At 46.1% G+C, this 20,000-nt stretch overlaps 1 protein-coding gene across 1 annotated transcript in view; it reads right to left on the bottom strand.

Annotated features, from left to right (window-relative positions):
* The window catches only part of LOC106575017 (ephrin type-A receptor 6), a 163,223-nt gene that overhangs the window by 137,127 nt on the left and 6,096 nt on the right, over positions 1-20,000 (bottom strand). The window contains exons 3-6 of the mRNA XM_082963318.1: positions 17,822-17,971; positions 17,033-17,107; positions 12,217-12,315; positions 10,079-10,295 (exon numbers count right to left, since the gene is read on the bottom strand). Of these exons, the coding sequence (XP_082819444.1) occupies positions 10,079-10,295; positions 12,217-12,315; positions 17,033-17,107; positions 17,822-17,971 (541 nt within the window). The remainder of the gene's footprint in view (positions 1-10,078; positions 10,296-12,216; positions 12,316-17,032; positions 17,108-17,821; positions 17,972-20,000) is intronic.

Raw genomic sequence — 20,000 nt, 5'->3', positions numbered from 1 at the left:
CCCAGTTCTCTTAATGTAATAACTCTGTTGTCGAAGAGAATTATCCTTCGCCCAGTTCTCTTAATGTAAAAACTCTGTTGTCGAAGAGAATTATCCTTCGCCCAGTTCTCTTAATGTAATAACTCTGTTGTCGAAGAGAATTATCCTTCGCCCAGTTCTCTTAATGTAAAAACTCTGTTGTCGAAGAGAATTATCCTTCGCCCAGTTCTCTTAATGTAATAACTCTGTTGTCGAAGAGAATTATCCTTCGCCCAGTTCTCTTAATGTAATAACTCTGTTGTCGAAGAGAATTATCCTTCGCCCAGTTCTCTTAATGTAAAAACTCTGTTGTCGAAGAGAATTATCCTTCGCCCAGTTCTCTTAATGTAATAACTCTGTTGTCGAAGAGAATTATCCTTCGCCCAGTTCTCTTAATGTAAAAACTCTGTTGTCGAAGAGAATTATCCTTCGCCCAGTTCTCTTAATGTAATAACTCTGTTGTCGAAGAGAATTGTCCTTCGCCCAGTTCTCTTAATGTAAAAACTCTGTTGTCGAAGAGAATTATCCTTCGCCCAGTTCTCTTAATGTAATAACTCTGTTGTCGAAGAGAATTATCCTTCGCCCAGTTCTCTTAATGTAATAACGTCTGTTGTCGAAGAGAATTATCCTTCGCCCAGTTCTCTTACTGTAATAACTCTGTTGTGGAAGAGAATTATCCTTCGCCCAGTTCTCTTAATGTAATAACTCTGTTGTCGAAGAGGAATTATCCTTCGCCCAGTTCTCTTAATGTAATAACTCTGTTGTCGAAGAGAATTATCCTTCGCCCAACAATTGGCAAACTAGTGCATTGAAAGGGTTTATTAGAGGCTTATAAAGTTTGGTAATTACCACGTTTAAAAATATCAGACTTGATTTGCCATAACGAAAAACGGATCAACCCGTTACAAAAACGTGGATTAATTATAATCCACATAAATATCCACATTTCCTGTTGCTGCAGGATTATTTTCCTGCAGAGAGAAACTGGTCAAATTAGGATGGTAGATCTATCGTAGCCATGACAACCAAAGCTGTATTGTGGAGCATATTATTTCACCTACAGAAAACCAGACAGGAGAGAACGATAACAGACTGGTGTTCAGTAACAGTAACAGACTGGTGTTCAGTAACAGACTGGTGTTCAGTAACAGTAACAGACTGGTGTTCAGTAACAGACTGGTGTTCAGTAACAGTAACAGACTGGTGTTCAGTAACAGACTGGTGTTCAGTAACAGTAACAGACTGGTGTTCAGTAACAGACTGGTGTTCAGTAACAGTAACAGACTGGTGTTCAGTAACAGACTGGTGTTCAGTAACAGACAAACAAGCAGAAGAGAACGGTAACAGACTGGTGTTCAGTAACAGACTGGTGTTCAGTAACAGACTGGTGTTCAGTAACAGACAAACCAGCAGAAGAGAACGGTAACAGACTGGTGTTCAGTAACAGACTGGTGTTCAGCAACAGACTGGTGTTCAGTAACAGACTGGTGTTCAGTACCAGACTGGTGTTCAGTAACAGACCGGTGTTCAGTAACAGACTGGTGTTCAGTAACAGACCGGTGTTCAGTAACAGACAAACCAGCAGGAGAGAACGGTAACAGACTGGTGTTCAGTAACAGACTGGTGTTCAGTAACAGACTGGTGTTCAGTAACAGATAAACCAGCAGGAGAGAACGGTAACAGACTGGTGTTCAGTAACAGACCGGTGTTCAGTAACAGACCGGTCTTCAGTAACAGACCGGTGGTTCAGCAACAGACAAACCAGCTAGCTGCTTCAGAGATGACCCAATCTAATACAACTACGTTGATATTACAAAAGGATCAATAGTTCAACAAGCCTTTTTCCGTCCTGACACTTTAACTTCTGAGAGAGAACAGCCTTGAAGGAGAATTCAGGAAGTGTATTGTGACCGCGCCGATAAGGAAGGTGATGAGTCACGACGCTCCAGCGGGACAGGGACGAGACAGAGACTTCTCCAGCGGGACAGGGACGAGACAGAGACTTCTCCAGCTGACAGGGACGAGACAGAGACTTCTCTAGCGGACAGGGACGAGACAGAGACTTCTCCAGCTGACAGGGACGAGACAGAGACTTCTCTAGCGGACAGGGACGAGATAGAGACTTCTCTAGCGGACAGGGAAGAGACAGAGACTTCTCCAGCGGGACAGGGACGAGACAGAGACTTCTCCAGCGGACAGGGATGAGACAGAGACTTCTCCAGCGGACAGGGACGAGACAGAGACTTCTCCAGCGGACAGGGACGAGACAGAGACTTCTCCAGCGGACAGGGACGAGATAGAGACTTCTCTAGCGGACAGGGACGAGACAGAGACTTCTCTAGCGGACAGGGACGAGACAGAGACTTCTCCAGCTGACAGGGACGAGACAGAGACTTCTCCAGCGGACAGGGACGAGACAGAGACTTCTCTAGCGGACAGGGACGAGACAGAGACTTCTCTAGCGGACAGGGAAGAGACAGAGACTTCTCCAGCGGACAGGGACGTCTCATACTGCTGTCCTGAACATCTGAACAGAGGGGAGGGAGGGAGGAAAGGAGGGGAGAGGATGAGGGGAGGGAGGAAAGGAGGGGAGAGGGGAGGATGAGGGGAGGAGAGGAAATGGGAGGATGAGGGGAGGGAGGAAAGGAGGGGAGAGGGGAGGATGAGGGGAGGGAGGAAAGGAGGGGAGAGGGGAGGATGAGGGGAGGTGAGGAAAGGAGGGGAGACGGGAGGAGGGTGATGGGAGGATGAGGGGAGGAGAGGGAAGATGAGGGGAGGAGAGGGAGGATGAGGGGAGGAGAGGGAGGATGAGGGGAGGAGAGGGAGGATGAGGGGAGGAGAGGGAGGAAGAGGGGAGGAGAGGGAGGATGAGGGGAGGAGAGGGTAGGATGAGGGGAGGAGAGGGAGGATGAGGGGAGGAGAGGGAGGATGAGGGGAGGAGAGGAAGGAGAGGGAAGTGATATCTCAAGCTCTGTAGATGACTTGGCAGGCCCCAGAGACCTCTGTCTATCTGATGCAATGCCTCCTCCCTCCCTCCTCCCTCCCTCCCTCCCTCCCTCCCTCCCTCCCTCCCTCCCTCCCTCCCTCCCTCCCTCCCTCCCTTTTCTTTCTCCCTCCCTCCTTCCCTCCTTCCCTCCCTCCCTCCCTCCCTCCCTCCCTCCCTCCCTACCTCCCTCCCTTCCTTTTCTCCCTCCCTCCCTCCCTCCCTCCCTCCCTCCCTCCCTCCCTCCTTCCCTCCCTCCCTCCCTCTTCTCCTTCAGTTAGAATGCTTTAGCATCTACTTATTCATTCACTCTGCTGCTGCGGAGGCTGTGTGTGTGTGTGTGTGTGTGTGTGTGTGTGTGTGTGTGTGTGTGTGTGTGTGTGTGTGTGTGTGTGTGTGTGTGTGTGTGCGTGTGTGAGGGCATTAGCCTCAGATCCTACTGGGGTACACTGTGCAACTCTCTACAGTAACTCTGACAGGCGTTTGAGAAGGAGACGCTACCCAAACCCGAACCTGATAGCTGTGCACCACCTGGCGTGAGGCTAGCTCTGCACCACCTGGCGTGAGACTAGCTCTGCACCACCTGGCGTGAGGCTAGCTCTGCACCACCTGGCGTGAGGCTAGCTCTGCACCACCTGGCATGAGGCTAGCTCTATACCACCTGCCATGAGGCTAGCTCTTTATCACCTGCCATGAGGCTAGCTCTATACCACCTGCCATGAGGCTAGCTCTGCACCACCTGCCATGAGGCTAGCTCTGCACCACCTGCCATGAGGCTAGCTCTATACCACCTGCCATGAGGCTAGCTCTATACCACCTGCCATGAGGCTAGCTCTATACCACCTGCCGTGAGGCTAGCTCTGCACCACCTGCCATGAGGCTAGCTCTGCACCACCTGCCATGAGGCTAGCTCTATACCACCTGCCATGAGGCTAGCTCTATACCACCTGCCATGAGGCTAGCTCTGCACCACCTGCCGTGAGGCTAGCTCTATACCACCTGCCATGAGGCTAGCTCTGCACCACCTGCCATGAGGCTAGCTCTGCACCACCTGCCATGAGGCTAGCTCTGCACCACCTGCCATGAGGCTAGCTCTATACCACCTGCCATGAGGCTAGCTCTGCACCACCTGCCATGAGGCTAGCTCTGCACCACCTGCCATGAGGCTAGCTCTGCACCACCTGCCATGAGGCTAGCTCTGCACCACCTGCCGTGATACTAACTCTGCACCACCTGCCGTGATGCTAACTCTGCACCACCTGCCGTGAAGCTAACTCTGCACCACCTGCCGTGAAGCTAACTCTGCACCACCTGGCGTGAGGCTAGCTCTGCACCACCTGGCGTGAGGCTAGCTCTGCACCACCTGGCGTGAGGCTAGCTCTGCACCACCTGGCGTGAGGCTAGCTCTGCACCACCTGACGTGAGGCTAGCTCTGCACCACCTGGCGTGAGGCTAGCTCTGCACCACCTGGCGTGAGGCTAGCTCTGCACCACCTGGCGTGAGGCTAGCTCTGCCCCACCTGGCGTGAGGCTAGCTCTGCACCACCTGCCATGAAGCTAACTCTGCACCACCTGACAAGAGGCTAGCTCTGCACCACCTGCCAAGAGGCTAGCTCTGCACCACCTGCCATGAGGCTAGCTCTATACCACCTGCCATGAGGCTAGCTCTGCACCACCTGCCATGAGGCTAGCTCTATACCACCTGCCAAGAGGCTAGCTCTGCACCACCTGCGAAGAGGCTAGCTCTGCACCACCTGTGAAGAGGCTAGCTCTGCACCACCTGCCATGAGGATAGCTCTATACCACCTGCCATGAGGCTAGCTCTATACCACCTGCCATGAGGCTAGCTCTATACCACCTGCCATGAGGCTAGCTCTGCACCACCTGCCATGAGGCTAACTCTGCACCACCTGCCATGAGGCTAACTCTGCACCACCTGCCATGAGGCTAACTCTGCACCACCTGCCATGAGGCTAGCTCTGCACCACCTGCAATGAAGCTAACTCTGCACCACCTGGCGTGAGGCTAGCTCTGCACCACCTGGCGTGAGGCTAGCTCTGCACCACCTGGCGTGAGGCTAGCTCTGCACCACCTGGCGTGAGGCTAGCTCTGCACCACCTGGCGTGAGGCTAGCTCTGCACCACCTGCCAAGTGCAGTCGCCAAGAGAAGACAAGAGGGGCCAAGTGCAGTCGCCAAGAGTAGACAAGAGGGGCCAAGTGCAGTCGCCAAGAGAAGACAAGAGGGGCCAAGTGAAGTCGCCAAGAGTAGACAAGAGGGGCCAAGTGCAGTCGCCAAGAGTAGACAAGAGGGGCCAAGTGAAGTCGCCAAGAGAAGACAAGAGGGGCCAAGTGAAGTCGCCAAGAGTAGACAAGAGGGGCCAAGAAAAGTCGCCAAGAGAAGACAAGATGGGCCAAGTGCAGTCGCCAAGAGAAGACAAGAGGGGCCAAGTGAAGTCGCCAAGAGTAGACAAGAGGGGCCAAGAAAAGTCGCCAAGAGAAGACAAGATGGGCCAAGTGCAGTCGCCAAGAGAAGACAAGAGGGGCCAAGTGAAGTCGCCAAGAGAAGACAAGAGGGGCCAAGTGAAGTCGCCAAGAGTAGACCAGAGGGGCCAGAATTTCCAAGTGCAGTGATCACATGTTCATCCATCCACATCCCCTTAAAGTATCGCTGCCTGTCCTGTCCTCCTAGATCAGCCCCACCCTAGCAGCTAGATCCCTCTCTCAGTCACACCCATGTCTCCTGTCTATTGAAAGCCACAAAACTGTGTTAGCCCTTTGAGCTAAAGCCAAGGGATTGTCTCGAGGAGCTAACCCATGTCTTCAAATTTCACACAAGGTTGCTTAATCACATGAGCGATTTCACCGAACCACCTTTGTTACACACAAACACACCAGACTGTGTTAGCCCTATGAGCTAAAGCCTGAATTAAACACACCAGACTGTGTTAGCCCTGTGAGCTAAAGCCTGAGTTAAACACACCAGACTGTGTTAGCCCTATGAGCTAAAGCCTGAATTAAACACACCAGACTGTGTTAGCCCTGTGAGCTAAAGCCTGAATTAAACACACCAGACTGTGTTAGCCCTGTGTGCTAAAGCCTGAGTTAAACACACCAGACTGTGTTAGCCCTGTGAGCTAAAGCCTGAATTAAACACACCAGACTGTGTTAGCCCTGTGAGCTAAAGCCAATGTATACGGGTAAAAGTCTAACTACATTTTCAGATATTATACGTTTTTAATTTTGTCAGATAATTGTTTTCATTGCAAGTTGAGGTGAACTCTTAGCTAGTTAGCTAACGTTACGCGTATCGTCTGTGAAGGAGCTCTAGAAAGAGGCATGAGTTCCCCAGTTGGATTTAACTCATTAGAGTTGGACTTACGGTTCATTTTTTAACCTAGCTAGCTAGCTACATGTTTAAACAAAAAACTCCATTATGCAAGTAACCATTTCACGGGTACCGTTTACACCTTCTGTATCCTGTGATACATGTTTTATTTAACCTTTATTTAACGAGGCAAGTCAGTTAAGAACAAATTCTTATTTTCAATGACGGCCTACCGGGGAACAGTGGGTTAACTGCCTTGTTCAGGGGGCAGAACGACAGATTTGTACCTTGTCAGCTCGGGGATTCAAACTTGCAACCTTTCGGTTACTAGCCCAACACTCTAACCACAAGGCTACCCTGCCGCCCCAAAACTTAGATTTTATTTGATAAAGTGTGTGTTTACCAGAGACGGTAATGTGAAGAAAAACATGACCTGCACCAAAGTCAGATTTGGATACAGGCCGAGGACGAGATAATGTAGTTTTACTACTACCCTTTTAGTCTTGAAATCTTCAGGGTTTTTTACTACACTGTGAATCCTTAAAGAGATGGGTGGGGCTTAAGAGGGTGTGGACGATGCTGAATGGACGAAGACATGAAGAGCCCTCCAGTAGGTGTACCAACACATTCACAGGCCTTTTTCTCAAAAGTGGGGTTACAAGTTTATCAACTTTCAAAGCAGAATTACTTTCTCATTGTTTCCTCAACTGCAGGTGCAATTTTCTAGCTTTGAGTCTCTACTTTTTATCTAATGTAAAAAAATTATTTAAAAAAAAACACAATTTAAAATGTTGCTACATAGGACCAAAACCAGGTGGTGGGTCACATTTTCCCATATATAGACACAGCCGATGTGTTTAAATAAAAACAGCTATATGCATTGAGCTTGTCTGATGCTTTAAGCGTACCGTTTGATGAAAATAAGACACAAAGGACTCAAGAGGGAGCCAGAGATCCAAGATAACCAGAAGAAGAAAAAACGTAACCTGGCCCAACCTCCTCTCTCTCCTGCTGGCTTTTGCAGATTCTGCCGTTATTCTCCAGAAGTTGCCGGTAATAGGCTAGATGAGGAATTGGCGACCTTTCACAACCTTTCACAACCTTTCACAACCTTTCTCAACCTTTCTCAACCTTTCACAACCTTTCTCAACCTTTCACAACCTTTCTCAACCTTTCACAACCTTTCACAACCTTTCACAAACTTTCTCAAACTTTCTCAACCTTTCACAACCTTTCTCAACCTTTCACAACCTTTCACAACCTTTCTCAACCTTTCTCAACCTTTCTCAACCTTTCTCAACCTTTCTCAACCTTTCACAACCTTTCTCAGCCTTTCTCAACCTTTCACAACCTTTCACAACCTTTCACAACCTTTCAATATCAGTGTCGTGTGGTTAATCAAAATTATTTTCCAAATCTAAATGAAAATGATACAAACCTAAAAAGTAACTTCTATTCCATGACCAACTATGTAAAAATAGCCTACATGAAACCAACAAATAAAAACGTTACAGCCCACAGGTAGAAAATAACCTGATTTTAAAAAACCTCTCCTATAAATCACATTATCTACATATGGCCTGTCTGCAATGGAACTAGAAACATTGTACCAACTATTAACTTGGAGAACTAGCAAACTTGCAACGTTGTTTAAAATATTCTGGGCCCTTCTGCTCCAGTGAGCTCGGGACGGACACAGCTTCAGGTTAATTAAGCCAGGTATAAATCAGTAATCAGGTAGGCTTATTTAATGACATTTCCACTGGGATCAGAGCATGACATTTCTCCCCCTTTTCAACGCTGAGTGGTTATCGAAAAGAGGAAAGAGCCGGAAAGATTTTTTTCAGATGCATTGCTGAAACTATTGTCATTTCTCAACGGATGTAAAAAAAAAAATTAAAAAAAAAAGACTTTATTTGCTTGCTGTTTGAGGTGAAGAAAACATTACTTTGAGATGCGCCACAGCTTATTAGTGGTGGTGTGTGTTTATATGCCTGCGTTTTGCGCGCAGGCCAGGTAGACTATAGGCCTACTCAGAAAATTGACAATGACAAAATGTTGCAAAACGTGAAAATGAAATGAAATAAAACAAAACGTGTTTCTGGTGAGAGAGTGAGTGAGTGAGTGAGTGAGTGAGTGAGTGAGTGAGTGAGTGAGTGAGTGAGTGAGTGAGTGAGTGAGTGAGTGAGTGAGTGAGTGAGTGAGTGAGTGAGTGAGTGAGTGAGTGAGAGTGAGCAAACAACACCTCCACTCCGACAATGAGAACGGTAAAAGACCAATAGTAACATATTGAATGAATGAACAGAAATAAAACAACATAATTGATGATAAATTATAGGAATTAACAGTAAATATACTACTGGTGATATATGTAATGAATTGATAGACACTAACAATCAAAATCAAACAATTCACACAATGAAACAATGAATGTGCACAAATTGGCGTGAGAGAGTCCATTCTGGACAGAGACATGCATTGTGCAAGTTAGCCACTCTCCCCAGCAGCCTCCGCAATGGATTAGTCTCGGCCTCCACAATGGATTAGCCTCAGCCTTCACAATGGATTAGTCTCAGCCTTCACAATGGATTAGTCTCAGCCTTCACAATGGATTAGTCTCAGCCTTCACAATGGATTAGTCTCGGCCTTCGCAATGGATTAGTCTCGGCCTTCACAATGGATTAGTCTCAGCCTTCACAATGGATTAGTCTCGGCCTTCAAAATGGATTAGTCTCGGCCTTCAAAATGGATTAGTCTCGGCCTTCGCAATGGATTAGTCTCGGCCTTCACAATGGATTAGTCTCGGCCTTCGCAATGGATTAGTCTCGGCCTTCACAATGGATTAGTCTCAGCCTTCACAATGGATTAGTCTCGGCCTTCTGCAATGGATTAGTCTCGGCCTTCAAAATGGATTAGTCTCGGCCTTCGCAATGGATTAGCCTCGGACTTCGCAATGGATTAGTCTCGGCCTTCGCAATGGATTAGTCTCGGCCTTCACAATGGATTAGTCTCAGCCTTCACAATGGATTAGTCTCAGCCTTCACAATGGATTAGTCTCAGCCTTCTGCAATGGATTAGTCTCGGCCTTCGCAATGGATTAGTCTCGGCCTTCAAAATGGATTAGTCTCGGCCTTCAAAATGGATTAGTCTCGGCCTTCAAAATGGATTAGTCTCAGCCTCCACAATGGATTAGTCTCAGCCTTCACAATGGATTAGTCTCAGCCTTCACAATGGATTAGTCTCAGCCTTCTGCAATGGATTAGTCTCGGCCTTCAAAATGGATTAGTCTCGGCCTTCACAATGGATTAGTTCACTAAAATGGGCGCGAATAAGACAGGAGTCTCGTGTGCCATAAATAAAATATATATATATGTGTTTGCTACTGCTCGACCCAAAAACATAGACCAACCTTCCTATGGACCAAACAATCGCCCAGTCGACTAATTGGGGTCAGCCCGAATAAGCACACAACAATATAAAGCACAATGAACCCGCTGGGCAGAAACTGGTTCGATCAACGGTGTTTTCATGTCATTTCAACAAAACAATTCAATGTGATGATGTTGAATCAATGTGTAAAACTCATTGGATTTTACAATGTAGTATTATTTTTTTTTTTTCACACCCTACTTTTTAACCTAAAATACGTTTGAATTCACGTATGTTTGACAACTCAACCAAAATTTAAATCAAAGCTAAACGTTGAACTGATATCTGTGCCCAGCGGGAGGGGAATTGTTAGCCACAACTCACCCTGGCAGAATCCGTCAATCTCCTCATGTCCCAGACTACAGACGCATCGCCCCAGAGGAACCAGCCAGTCTCCGTCCGCCCCACAGTACAGTTTGGGCGTGTCCCTCTCCTCCGCGTTCTCCACGCACGCTCCCCGCACCTCCACCAGCGAGGAGGAGTCAACCCTTGGCACCGTGTCTGGGAACGCTGCCAGGTTCCTCAGAGTGGATGGACAACGCTTAGATAAGGAGAGAGATAGAAAGTCAGTTCAGTGCCTTGTAAAAGTATTCATCCCCCCCCTTTGGCGTTTTTACTATTTTGTTGCATTACAACCTGCAATTTAAATAGCTTTTTATTTGGATTTCGTGTAATGGACAAAAACACAAAATAGTCCAAATTGGTGAAGTGAACTGAAAAAAATGACTTGTTTAAAATGTCTTTTTTTTAAATGTTAAAGTGGTGTGTTTATATGTATTCACCCCTTTGCTATGAAGCCCCTAAATAAGATCTGGTGCAACCAATTACCTTCAGAAGTCACATATTTAGTTAAATAAAGTCCACCTGTGTGCAATCTAAGTGTCACACGATCTCAGTATATATATACACCTGTTCTGAAAGGCCCCAGAGTCTGCAACACCACTAAGCAAGGGGCAACACCAAGCAAGCAGCACTATGAAGACCAAGGAGCTCTCCAAACAGGTCAAGGACAAAGTTGTGGAGAAGTACAGATCAGGGTTGGGTTATAAAACAATATCAGAAACTTTGAACATCCCACGGAGCACCATTAAAGAGAGGGCCGCCTACCAAAACTCACGGACCAGGCAAGGAGGGCATTAATCAGAGAGGCAACAAAGAGACCAAAGATAACCCTGAAGGAGCTGCAAAGCTCCACGGTGGAGATTGGAGTATCTGTCCATAGGACCACTTTAAGCCGTATAATCCACAGAGCTGGGCTTTACGGAGGAGTGGCCAGAAAAAAGCCATTGCTTAAAGAAAAAAATAAGCAAACACGTTTGGCGTTCGCCAAAAGGCACGTGGGAGACTCCCCAAACATATGGAAGAAGGTACTCTGGTCAGCTTTTTGGCCATCAAGGAAAACATTATGTCTGGCGCAAACCCAACACCTCTCATCACCCCGAGAACACCATCCCACATCATGCTGTGGGGATGTTTTTCATCGGCAGGGACTGGGAAACTGGTCAGAAACTGAAGGAATAATAATGGCGCTAAATACAGGAACATTTTTTAGGGAAACCTGTTTCAGTCTTCCAGAGATTTGAGACTGGGACGGAGGTTCACCTCCCAGCAGGACAATGACCCTAAGCATACTGCTAAAGCAACACTCGAGTGGTTTAAGGGGAAACATTTAAATGTCTTGGAATGGCCTAGTCAAAGCCCAGACCTCAATCCAATTGAGAATCTGTAGTATGACTTCAATATTGCTGCAAAAGGTAGCTCTACAAAGTATTAACTTTTGGGGGGGGGTGAAAAGTTATATTTCTTGTTTGTTTCACAAGAAAAAATATTTAGCATTTTCAAAGTGGTAGGCATGTTGTGCAAATCAAATTATACAAACTGTAACGCGTCTGTGTGCAGCTGATGTAGATGAGTCAGGCGCAGGACAGCAGATATGAGTAATGTACGCAATTGTACTCAAACAAGAATCACAATACACGTCAAATAAATCCAAGGCCACAATAACGGACCGCAATACAATAAACAATCACTCACAAACAAACATGGGGGAACAGAGGGTTAAATAATGAACAAGTAATTGGGGGATTGAAACCAGGTTTGTGTAAGACTAAGACAAAACAAATGGAAAATGAAAAGTGGATCGGCGATGGCTAGAAGGCCGGTGACGTCGACCGCCGAACGTCGCCCGAACAAGGAGAGGGACCGACTTCGGCGAAGGTCGTAACACAAACCCCTCAAAAATCAATTTGAATTACAGGTTGTAAGGCAACAAAATAGGACAAATGCCAAGGGGATGAATACTTTCGCAAGCCACTGTAGACAGACAGACAGACAGACAGACAGACAGACAGACAGACAGACAGACAGACAGACAGACAGACAGACAGACAGACAGACAGACAGATATATATGGATAGATAGATAGATAGATAGATAGATATAATACATAAACCTCACAATACCTTATAGAACACCTTGACGGATACCAGAGCGATGCACGCCCCCACATCCTGGAACGCCAGGTAGAAGCCCTTCCGGGTCACGGGGCCGACCTCTCTTACCTCAAATCAAATGAACGTTTCATTTGTCATATGCTTACAGTAGAGCGAAGGCTACACAATGACATGATCTCTCCTCTCAAACAGCATCTATTATAACGGTAGTAATAGGGAGCACAGATTCAACATGGCTCCGTAAAGATGGTGGCTGAGGCCTCTACCCTAAGAGTCCATATTTTGAAAACATTTTCATTTTCTGAAAGAGTTTTGTAGTAATAAACGTTTTTACACTTATGTCAGAGACGTGGCTGTGTTGTGTTACAGTATGTCTGGGTCGTGGCTGTGCCTCTACACAGTTAGAGTGTAGAGGCGGCAGGTAGCCTAGTGGTTAGAGTGTAGCGGCAGGTAGCCTAGTGGTTAGAGTGTAGAGGAGGCAGGTAGCCTAGTGGTTAGAGTGTAGAGGAGGCAGGTAGCCTAGTGGTTAGAGTGTAGAGGAGGCAGGTAGCCTAGTGGTTAGAGTGTAGAGGAGGCAGGTAGCCTAGTGGTTAGAGTGTAGAGGCGGCAGGTAGCCTAGTGGTTAGAGTGTAGAGGAGGCAGGTAGCCTAGTGGTTAGAGTGTAGAGGAGGCAGGTAGCCTAGTGGTTAGAGTGTAGAGGAGGCAGGTAGCCTAGTGGTTAGAGTGTAGAGGAGGCAGGTAGCCTAGTGGTTAGAGTGTAGCGGAGGCAGGTAGCCTAGTGGTTAGTGTGTAGAGGCAGGTAGCCTAGTGGTTAGAGTGTAGAGGTAGGTAGCCTAGTGGTTAGAGTGTAGAGGCAGGTAGCCTAGTGGTTAGAGTGTAGAGGAGGCAGGTAGCCTAGTGGTTAGAGTGTAGAGGAGGCAGGTAGCCTAGTGGTTAGAGTGTAGCGGAGGCAGGTAGCCTAGTGGTTAGTGTGTAGAGGCAGGTAGCCTAGTGGTTAGAGTGTAGAGGTAGGTAGCCTAGTGGTTAGAGTGTAGAGGAGGCAGGTAGCCTAGTGGTTAGAGTGTAGAGGCAGGTAGCCTAGTGGTTAGAGTGTAGAGGCAGGTAGCCTAGTGGTTAGAGTGTAGAGGCAGGTAGCCTAGTGGTTAGAGTGTAGAGGCGGCAGGTAGCCTAGTGGTTAGAGTGTAGAGGCGGCAGGTAGCCTAGTGGTTAGAGTGTAGAGGAGGCAGGTAGCCTAGTGGTTAGAGTGTAGAGGAGGCAGGTAGCCTAGTGGTTAGAGTGTAGAGGCAGGTAGCCTAGTGGTTAGAGTGTAGAGGAGGCAGGTAGCCTAGTGGTTAGAGTGTAGAGGAGGCAGGTAGCCTAGTGGTTAGAGTGTAGAGGAGGCAGGTAGCCTAGTGGTTAGAGTGTAGAGGAGGCAGGTAGCCTAGTGGTTAGAGTGTAGAGGCAGGTAGCCTAGTGGTTAGAGTGTAGAGGCAGGTAGCCTAGTGGTTAGAGTGTAGAGGCAGGTAGCCTAGTGGTTAGTGTGTAGAGGCAGGTAGCCTAGTGGTTAGAGTGTAGAGGAGGCAGGTAGCCTAGTGGTTAGAGTGTAGAGGAGGCAGGTAGCCTAGTGGTTAGAGTGTAGAGGCAGCAGGTAGCCTAGTGGTTAGAGTGTAGAGGAGGCAGGTAGCCTAGTGGTTAGAGTGTAGAGGAGGCAGGTAGCCTAGTGGTTAGAGTGTAGAGGTGGCAGGTAGCCTAGTGGTTAGAGTGTAGAGGAGGCAGGTAGCCTAGTGGTTAGAGTGTAGAGGAGGCAGGTAGCCTAGTGGTTAGAGTGTAGAGGAGGCAGGTAGCCTAGTGGTTAGAGTGTAGAGGTGGCAGGTAGCCTAGTGGTTAGAGTGTAGAGGAGGCAGGTAGCCTAGTGGTTAGAGTGTAGAGGAGGCAGGTAGCCTAGTGGTTAGAGTGTAGAGGAGGCAGGTAGCCTAGTGGTTAGAGTGTAGAGGAGGCAGGTAGCCTAGTGGTTAGAGTGTAGAGGTGGCAGGTAGCCTAGTGGTTAGAGTGTAGAGGAGGCAGGTAGCCTAGTGGTTAGAGAGTAGAGGAGGCAGGTAGCCTAGTGGTTAGAGTGTAGAGGAGGCAGGTAGCCTAGTGGTTAGAGTGTAGAGGAGGCAGGTGGCCTAGTGGTTAGAGTGTAGAGGAGGCAGGTAGCCTAGTGGTTAGAGTGTAGAGGAGGCAGGTAGTCTAGTGGTTAGAGTGTAGAGGGGGTAGGTAGCCTAGTGGTTAGAGTGTAGAGGTGGCAGGTAGCCTAGTGGTTAGAGTGTAGAGGAGGCAGGTAGCCTAGTGGTTAGAGTGTAGAGGCGGCAGGTAGCCTAGTGGTTAGAGTGGAGAGGCAGGTAGCCTAGTGGTTAGAGCGTAGAGGAGGCAGGTAGCCTAGTGGTTAGAGTGTAGAGGAGGCAGGTAGCCTAGTGGTTAGAGTGTAGAGGAGGCAGGTAGCCTAGTGGTTAGAGTGTAGAGGCGGCAGGTAGCCTAGTGGTTAGAGTGTAGAGGAGGCAGGTAGCCTAGTGGTTAGAGTGTAGAGGAGGCAGGTAGCCTAGTGGTTAGAGTGTAGAGGCGGCAGGTAGCCTAGTGGTTAGAGTGTAGAGGAGGCAGGTAGCCTAGTGGTTAGAGTGTAGAGGAGGCAGGTAGCCTAGTGGTTAGAGTGTAGAGGCAGGTAGCCTAGTGGTTAGAGTGTAGAGGAGGCAGGTAGCCTAGTGGTTAGAGTGTAGAGGAGGCAGGTAGCCTAGTGGTTAGAGTGTAGAGGAGGCAGGTAGCCTAGTGGTTAGAGTGTAGAGGCGGCAGGTAGCCTAGTGGTTAGAGTGTAGAGGCGGCAGGTAGCCTAGTGGTTAGAGTGTAGAGGAGGCAGGTAGCCTAGTGGTTAGAGTGTAGAGGCAGCAGGTAGCCTAGTGGTTAGAGTGTAGAGGAGGCAGGTAGCCTAGTGGTTAGAGTGTAGAGGCGGCAGGTAGCCTAGTGGTTAGAGTGTAGAGGCGGCAGGTAGCCTAGTGGTTAGAGTGTAGAGGAGGCAGGTAGCCTAGTGGTTAGAGTGTAGAGGAGGCAGGTAGCCTAGTGGTTAGAGTGTAGAGGAGGCAGGTAGCCTAGTGGTTAGAGTGTAGAGGAGGCAGGTAGCCTAGTGGTTAGAGTGTAGAGGAGGCAGGTAGCCTAGTGGTTAGAGTGTAGAGGAGGCAGGTAGCCTAGTGGTTAGAGTGTAGAGGAGGCAGGTAGCCTAGTGGTTAGAGTGTAGAGGAGGCAGGTAGCCTAGTGGTTAGAGTGTAGAGGAGGCAGGTAGCCTAGTGGTTAGAGTGTAGAGGCGGCAGGTAGCCTAGTGGTTAGAGTGTAGAGGAGGCAGGTAGCCTAGTGGTTAGAGTGTAGAGGAGGCAGGTAGCCTAGTGGTTAGAGTGTAGAGGCGGCAGGTAGCCTAGTGGTTAGAGTGGAGAGGAGGCAGGTAGCCTAGTGGTTAGAGTGTAGAGGGGGTAGGTAGCCTAGTGGTTAGAGTGTAGAGGAGGCAGGTAGCCTAGTGGTTAGAGTGTAGAGGCAGGTAGCCTAGTGGTTAGAGTGTAGAGGCGGCAGGTAGCCTAGTGGTTAGAGTGGAGAGGAGGCAGGTAGCCTAGTGGTTAGAGTGTAGAGGGGGTAGGTAGCCTAGTGGTTAGAGTGTAGAGGAGGCAGGTAGCCTAGTGGTTAGAGTGTAGAGGCAGGTAGCCTAGTGGTTAGAGTGTAGAGGGGGTAGGTAGCCTAGTGGTTAGAGTGTAGAGGAGGCAGGTAGCCTAGTGGTTAGAGTGTAGAGGCGGCAGGTAGCCTAGTGGTTAGAGTGGAGAGGAGGCAGGTAGCCTAGTGGTTAGAGTGTGGAGGCGGCAGGTATCCTAGTGGTTAGAGTGTTGAGGAGGCAGGTAGCCTAGTGGTTAGAGTGTAGAGGAGGCAGGTAGCCTAGTGGTTAGAGTGTAGAGGTGGCAGGTAGCCTAGTGGTTAGAGTGTAGAGGAGGCAGGTAGCCTAGTGGTTAGAGTGTAGAGGAGGCAGGTAGCCTAGTGGTTAGAGTGTAGAGGCGGCAGGTAGCCTAGTGGTTAGAGTGTAGAGGCGGCAGGTAGCCTAGTGGTTAGAGTGGAGAGGAGGCAGGTAGCCTAGTGGTTAGAGTGTAGCGGCAGGTAGCCTAGTGGTTAGAGTGTAGAGGCGGCAGGTAGCCTAGTGGTTAGAGTGTAGAGGAGGCAGGTAGCCTAGTGGTTAGAGTGTAGAGGAGGCAGGTAGCCTAGTGGTTAGAGTGTAGAGGCGGCAGGTAGCCTAGTGGTTAGAGTGGAGAGGAGGCAGGTAGCCTAGTGGTTAGAGTGTAGAGGCAGGTAGCCTAGTGGTTAGAGTGTAGAGGGGGTAGGTAGCCTAGTGGTTAGAGCGTTGGACTAGTAACCGAAAGGTTGTTAGATCGAATCCCCGAGCTGACAAGGCAAAAATCCATCGTTCTGCCCCTGAACAAGGCAGTTAACCCAGTGTTCCTAGGCCGTCATTGTAAATAAGAATTTGTTCTGAAGTGACTTGCCTTGTTAAATATGTGGTCGTATGTAGAAAGACTCCCATATACTGCTGTCTTTTAATTGCATGACTCCTCCTTTCAGGTCATCATTTTCACTGTATTTCCTGATTCCCTGTACTCAGTCTGTCTAGTACACATTGTTTTATTGTTTGTGTAAACCCTGATCAAAGAAGAAAAAAAATAAATACAATTCTAATGAAAATATAATTAAAAAAAATAAAAAAAGTAGTTATAAATATCGCGAGAGAAAAACAAGGAGACAAAAGAGGTATAAGAATGAAACGAATATAACATTCAACCAAACTGACCTCCGTGTTGAGGCGGAGAACGCGGTCGCCCAGGTCCGTCTGTGTGAAGCTCTCATCGGCAGCAATGGTGTCCACCTTCAAAATCAAATCATATCCAATATGTTTTTCGTCACAGGATATACACCTGCGTAGTACTGTCACAGTACAATTAAACGCTTACAAGCTCTCCTCTTAAACCGTAACAACTATAAAAACTGTCTGATAAGAACGTATATGAAAGGGAAGAACTCTACGTCAAATACATAACGAGTCAAAAAGTCCAATAAGTTTAAAAAAAAAAGCCAGCAGCATCCCACTCCTGAATCCCACCGCTGGCTTGACTCAGAAGCCAAGCAGGGTTGGTCCTGGTCGGTCCCTGGATGGGAGACCAGGTGCTGGTGGAAGGGGTGCTGGAGGGCCAGTAGGGGGCGCTCTTCCCTCTGGTCTAAGGAGATCCACAATGTTCCAGGGCAGTGACTGGGGACATTGTTCCTACGTAGTAGGGTGGGATCTTTCGTTCGTGACGTTAAACGGGTGTCCAGACTCTCTGAGGTCATTAAAGATCCCATTGTATTTATCGTAAGAGTAAAGGGGTGTTAACCCCCTGGTGTCCTGGTTAAAATTCCCAATCTGGCCCTCATACCATCACGGCCACCTAATAATCCCCAGCATCCAATTAGCTCATTCATCCCCTGTAACTATCCCCCAGGTCGTTGCTGTAAATGAGAACGTGTTCAAATAAGAGTTTTAAAACAAAAATGGACTAAAAAGTAAAAAAAAGAAAACCAATAGGATTGTATAAAACTAAACCTTGGCGTAGTCGGCAGGTCTGAAGTGCGTGGCGGCGGGATGCGGTTCGTCTGTCTGGAGGGAGAAGAGGTTAAAGGTCTCCTTGCAGGTACCGGACACCCAAGGGATGGAGTTACAGTCTCTCAGGGTGAACCGCAGCTCCACGTACACCTGAAGGTAACAGAAAATACACCTTTTATTACCTGCAGAAGTAACACAACTGGGTTATATATTACCTTCTGCGATGCCTGGCGTATATTACTATTACAAAAATACTATATATTATTATATATTACCTTCTGCGATGCCTGGCGTATATTACTATTACAAAAATACTATATATTATACTATATATTATTATATATTACCTTCTGCGATGTCTGGCGTTTATTACTATTACAAAAATACTATATAATATACTATATATTATTATATATTACCTTCTGTGATGTCTGGTGTATATTACTATTACAAAAATACTATATATTATACTATATATTATTATATATTACCTTCTGTGATGTCTGGTGTATATTACTATTACAAAAATACTATATATTATACTATATATTATTATATATTACCTTCTGTGATGTCTGGCGTATATTACAATTTCAAAAATACTGTATATTATACTATATATTAGTGTATATTACCTTCTGTGATGTCTGGTGTATATTACTATTACAAAAATACTATATATTATACTATATATTATTATATATTACCTTCTGTGATGTCTGGCGTATATTACTATTTCAAAAATACTGTATATTATACTATATATTAGTGTATATTACCTTCTGTGATGTCTGGTGTATATTACTATTACAAAAATACTATATATTATACTATATATTATTATATATTACCTTCTGTGATGTCTGGCGTATATTACTATTACAAAAATACTATATATTATACTATATATTAGTGTATATTACCTTCTGTGATGTCTGGTGTATATTACTATTACAAAAATACTATATATTATACTATATATTATTATATATTACCTTCTGTGATGTCTGGCGTATATTACTATTACAAAAATACTGTATATTATACTATATATTAGTGTATATTACCTTCTGTGATGTCTGGTGTATATTACTATTACAAAAATACTATATATTATACTATATATTCTTATATATTACCTTCTGTGATGCCTGGCGTATATTACTATTACAAAAATACTATATATTATTATATACTACCTTCTGTGCTGCCGGGTGTATATTATTAGTAGTATTATACTGTATATTAGTATATATTACCTTCTGTGCTGCCGGGTGTATATTATTAGTAGTATTATACTGTATATTAGTATATATTACCTTCTGCGCTGCCGGGTGTATATTATTAGTAGTATTATACTGTATATTAGTATATATTACCTTCTGCGCTGCCGGGTGTATATTATTAGTAGTATTATACTGTATATTAGTGTATATTACCTTCTGCGCTGCCGGGTGTATATTATTAGTAGTATTGTACTGTATATTAGTATATATTACCTTCTGCGCTGCCGGGTGTATATTATTAGTAGTATTATACTGTATATTAGTATATATTACCTTCTGCGCTGCCGGGTGTATATTATTAGTAGTATTATACTGTAAATTAGTATATATTACCTTCTGCGCTGCCAGGTGTATATTATTAGTAGTATTATACTGTATATTAGTATATATTACCTTCTGCGCTGCCGGGTGTATATTATTAGTAGTATTATACTGTATATTAGTATATATTACCTTCTGCGCTGCCGGGTGTATATTATTAGTAGTATTATACTGTATATTAGTATATATTACCTTCTGCGCTGCCGGGTGTATATTATTAGTAGTATTATACTGTATATTAGTATATATTACCTTCTGCGCTGCCTGGTGTATATTATTAGTAGTATTATACTGTATATTAGTATATATTACCTTCTGCGCTGCCGGGTGTATATTATTAGTAGTATTATACTGTATATTAGTATATATTACCTTCTGCGCTGCCGGGTGTATATTATTAGTAGTATTATACTGTATATTAGTATATATTACCTTCTGCGCTGCCGGGTGTATATTATTAGTAGTATTATACTGTATATTAGTATATATTACCTTCTGCGCTGCCGGGTGTATATTATTAGTAGTATTATACTGTATATTAGTATATATTACCTTCTGCGCTGCCGGGTGTA

The sequence above is a fragment of the Salmo salar genome, chromosome 17 (genome assembly GCF_965601325.2).
Source record: "Salmo salar chromosome 17, fSalSal1, whole genome shotgun sequence".
NCBI classification, from domain to species: domain Eukaryota; kingdom Metazoa; phylum Chordata; class Actinopteri; order Salmoniformes; family Salmonidae; genus Salmo; species Salmo salar.
Note: the sequence above shows the minus strand (reverse complement) of the source record. Positions and strands in the feature narration are given on the sequence as shown.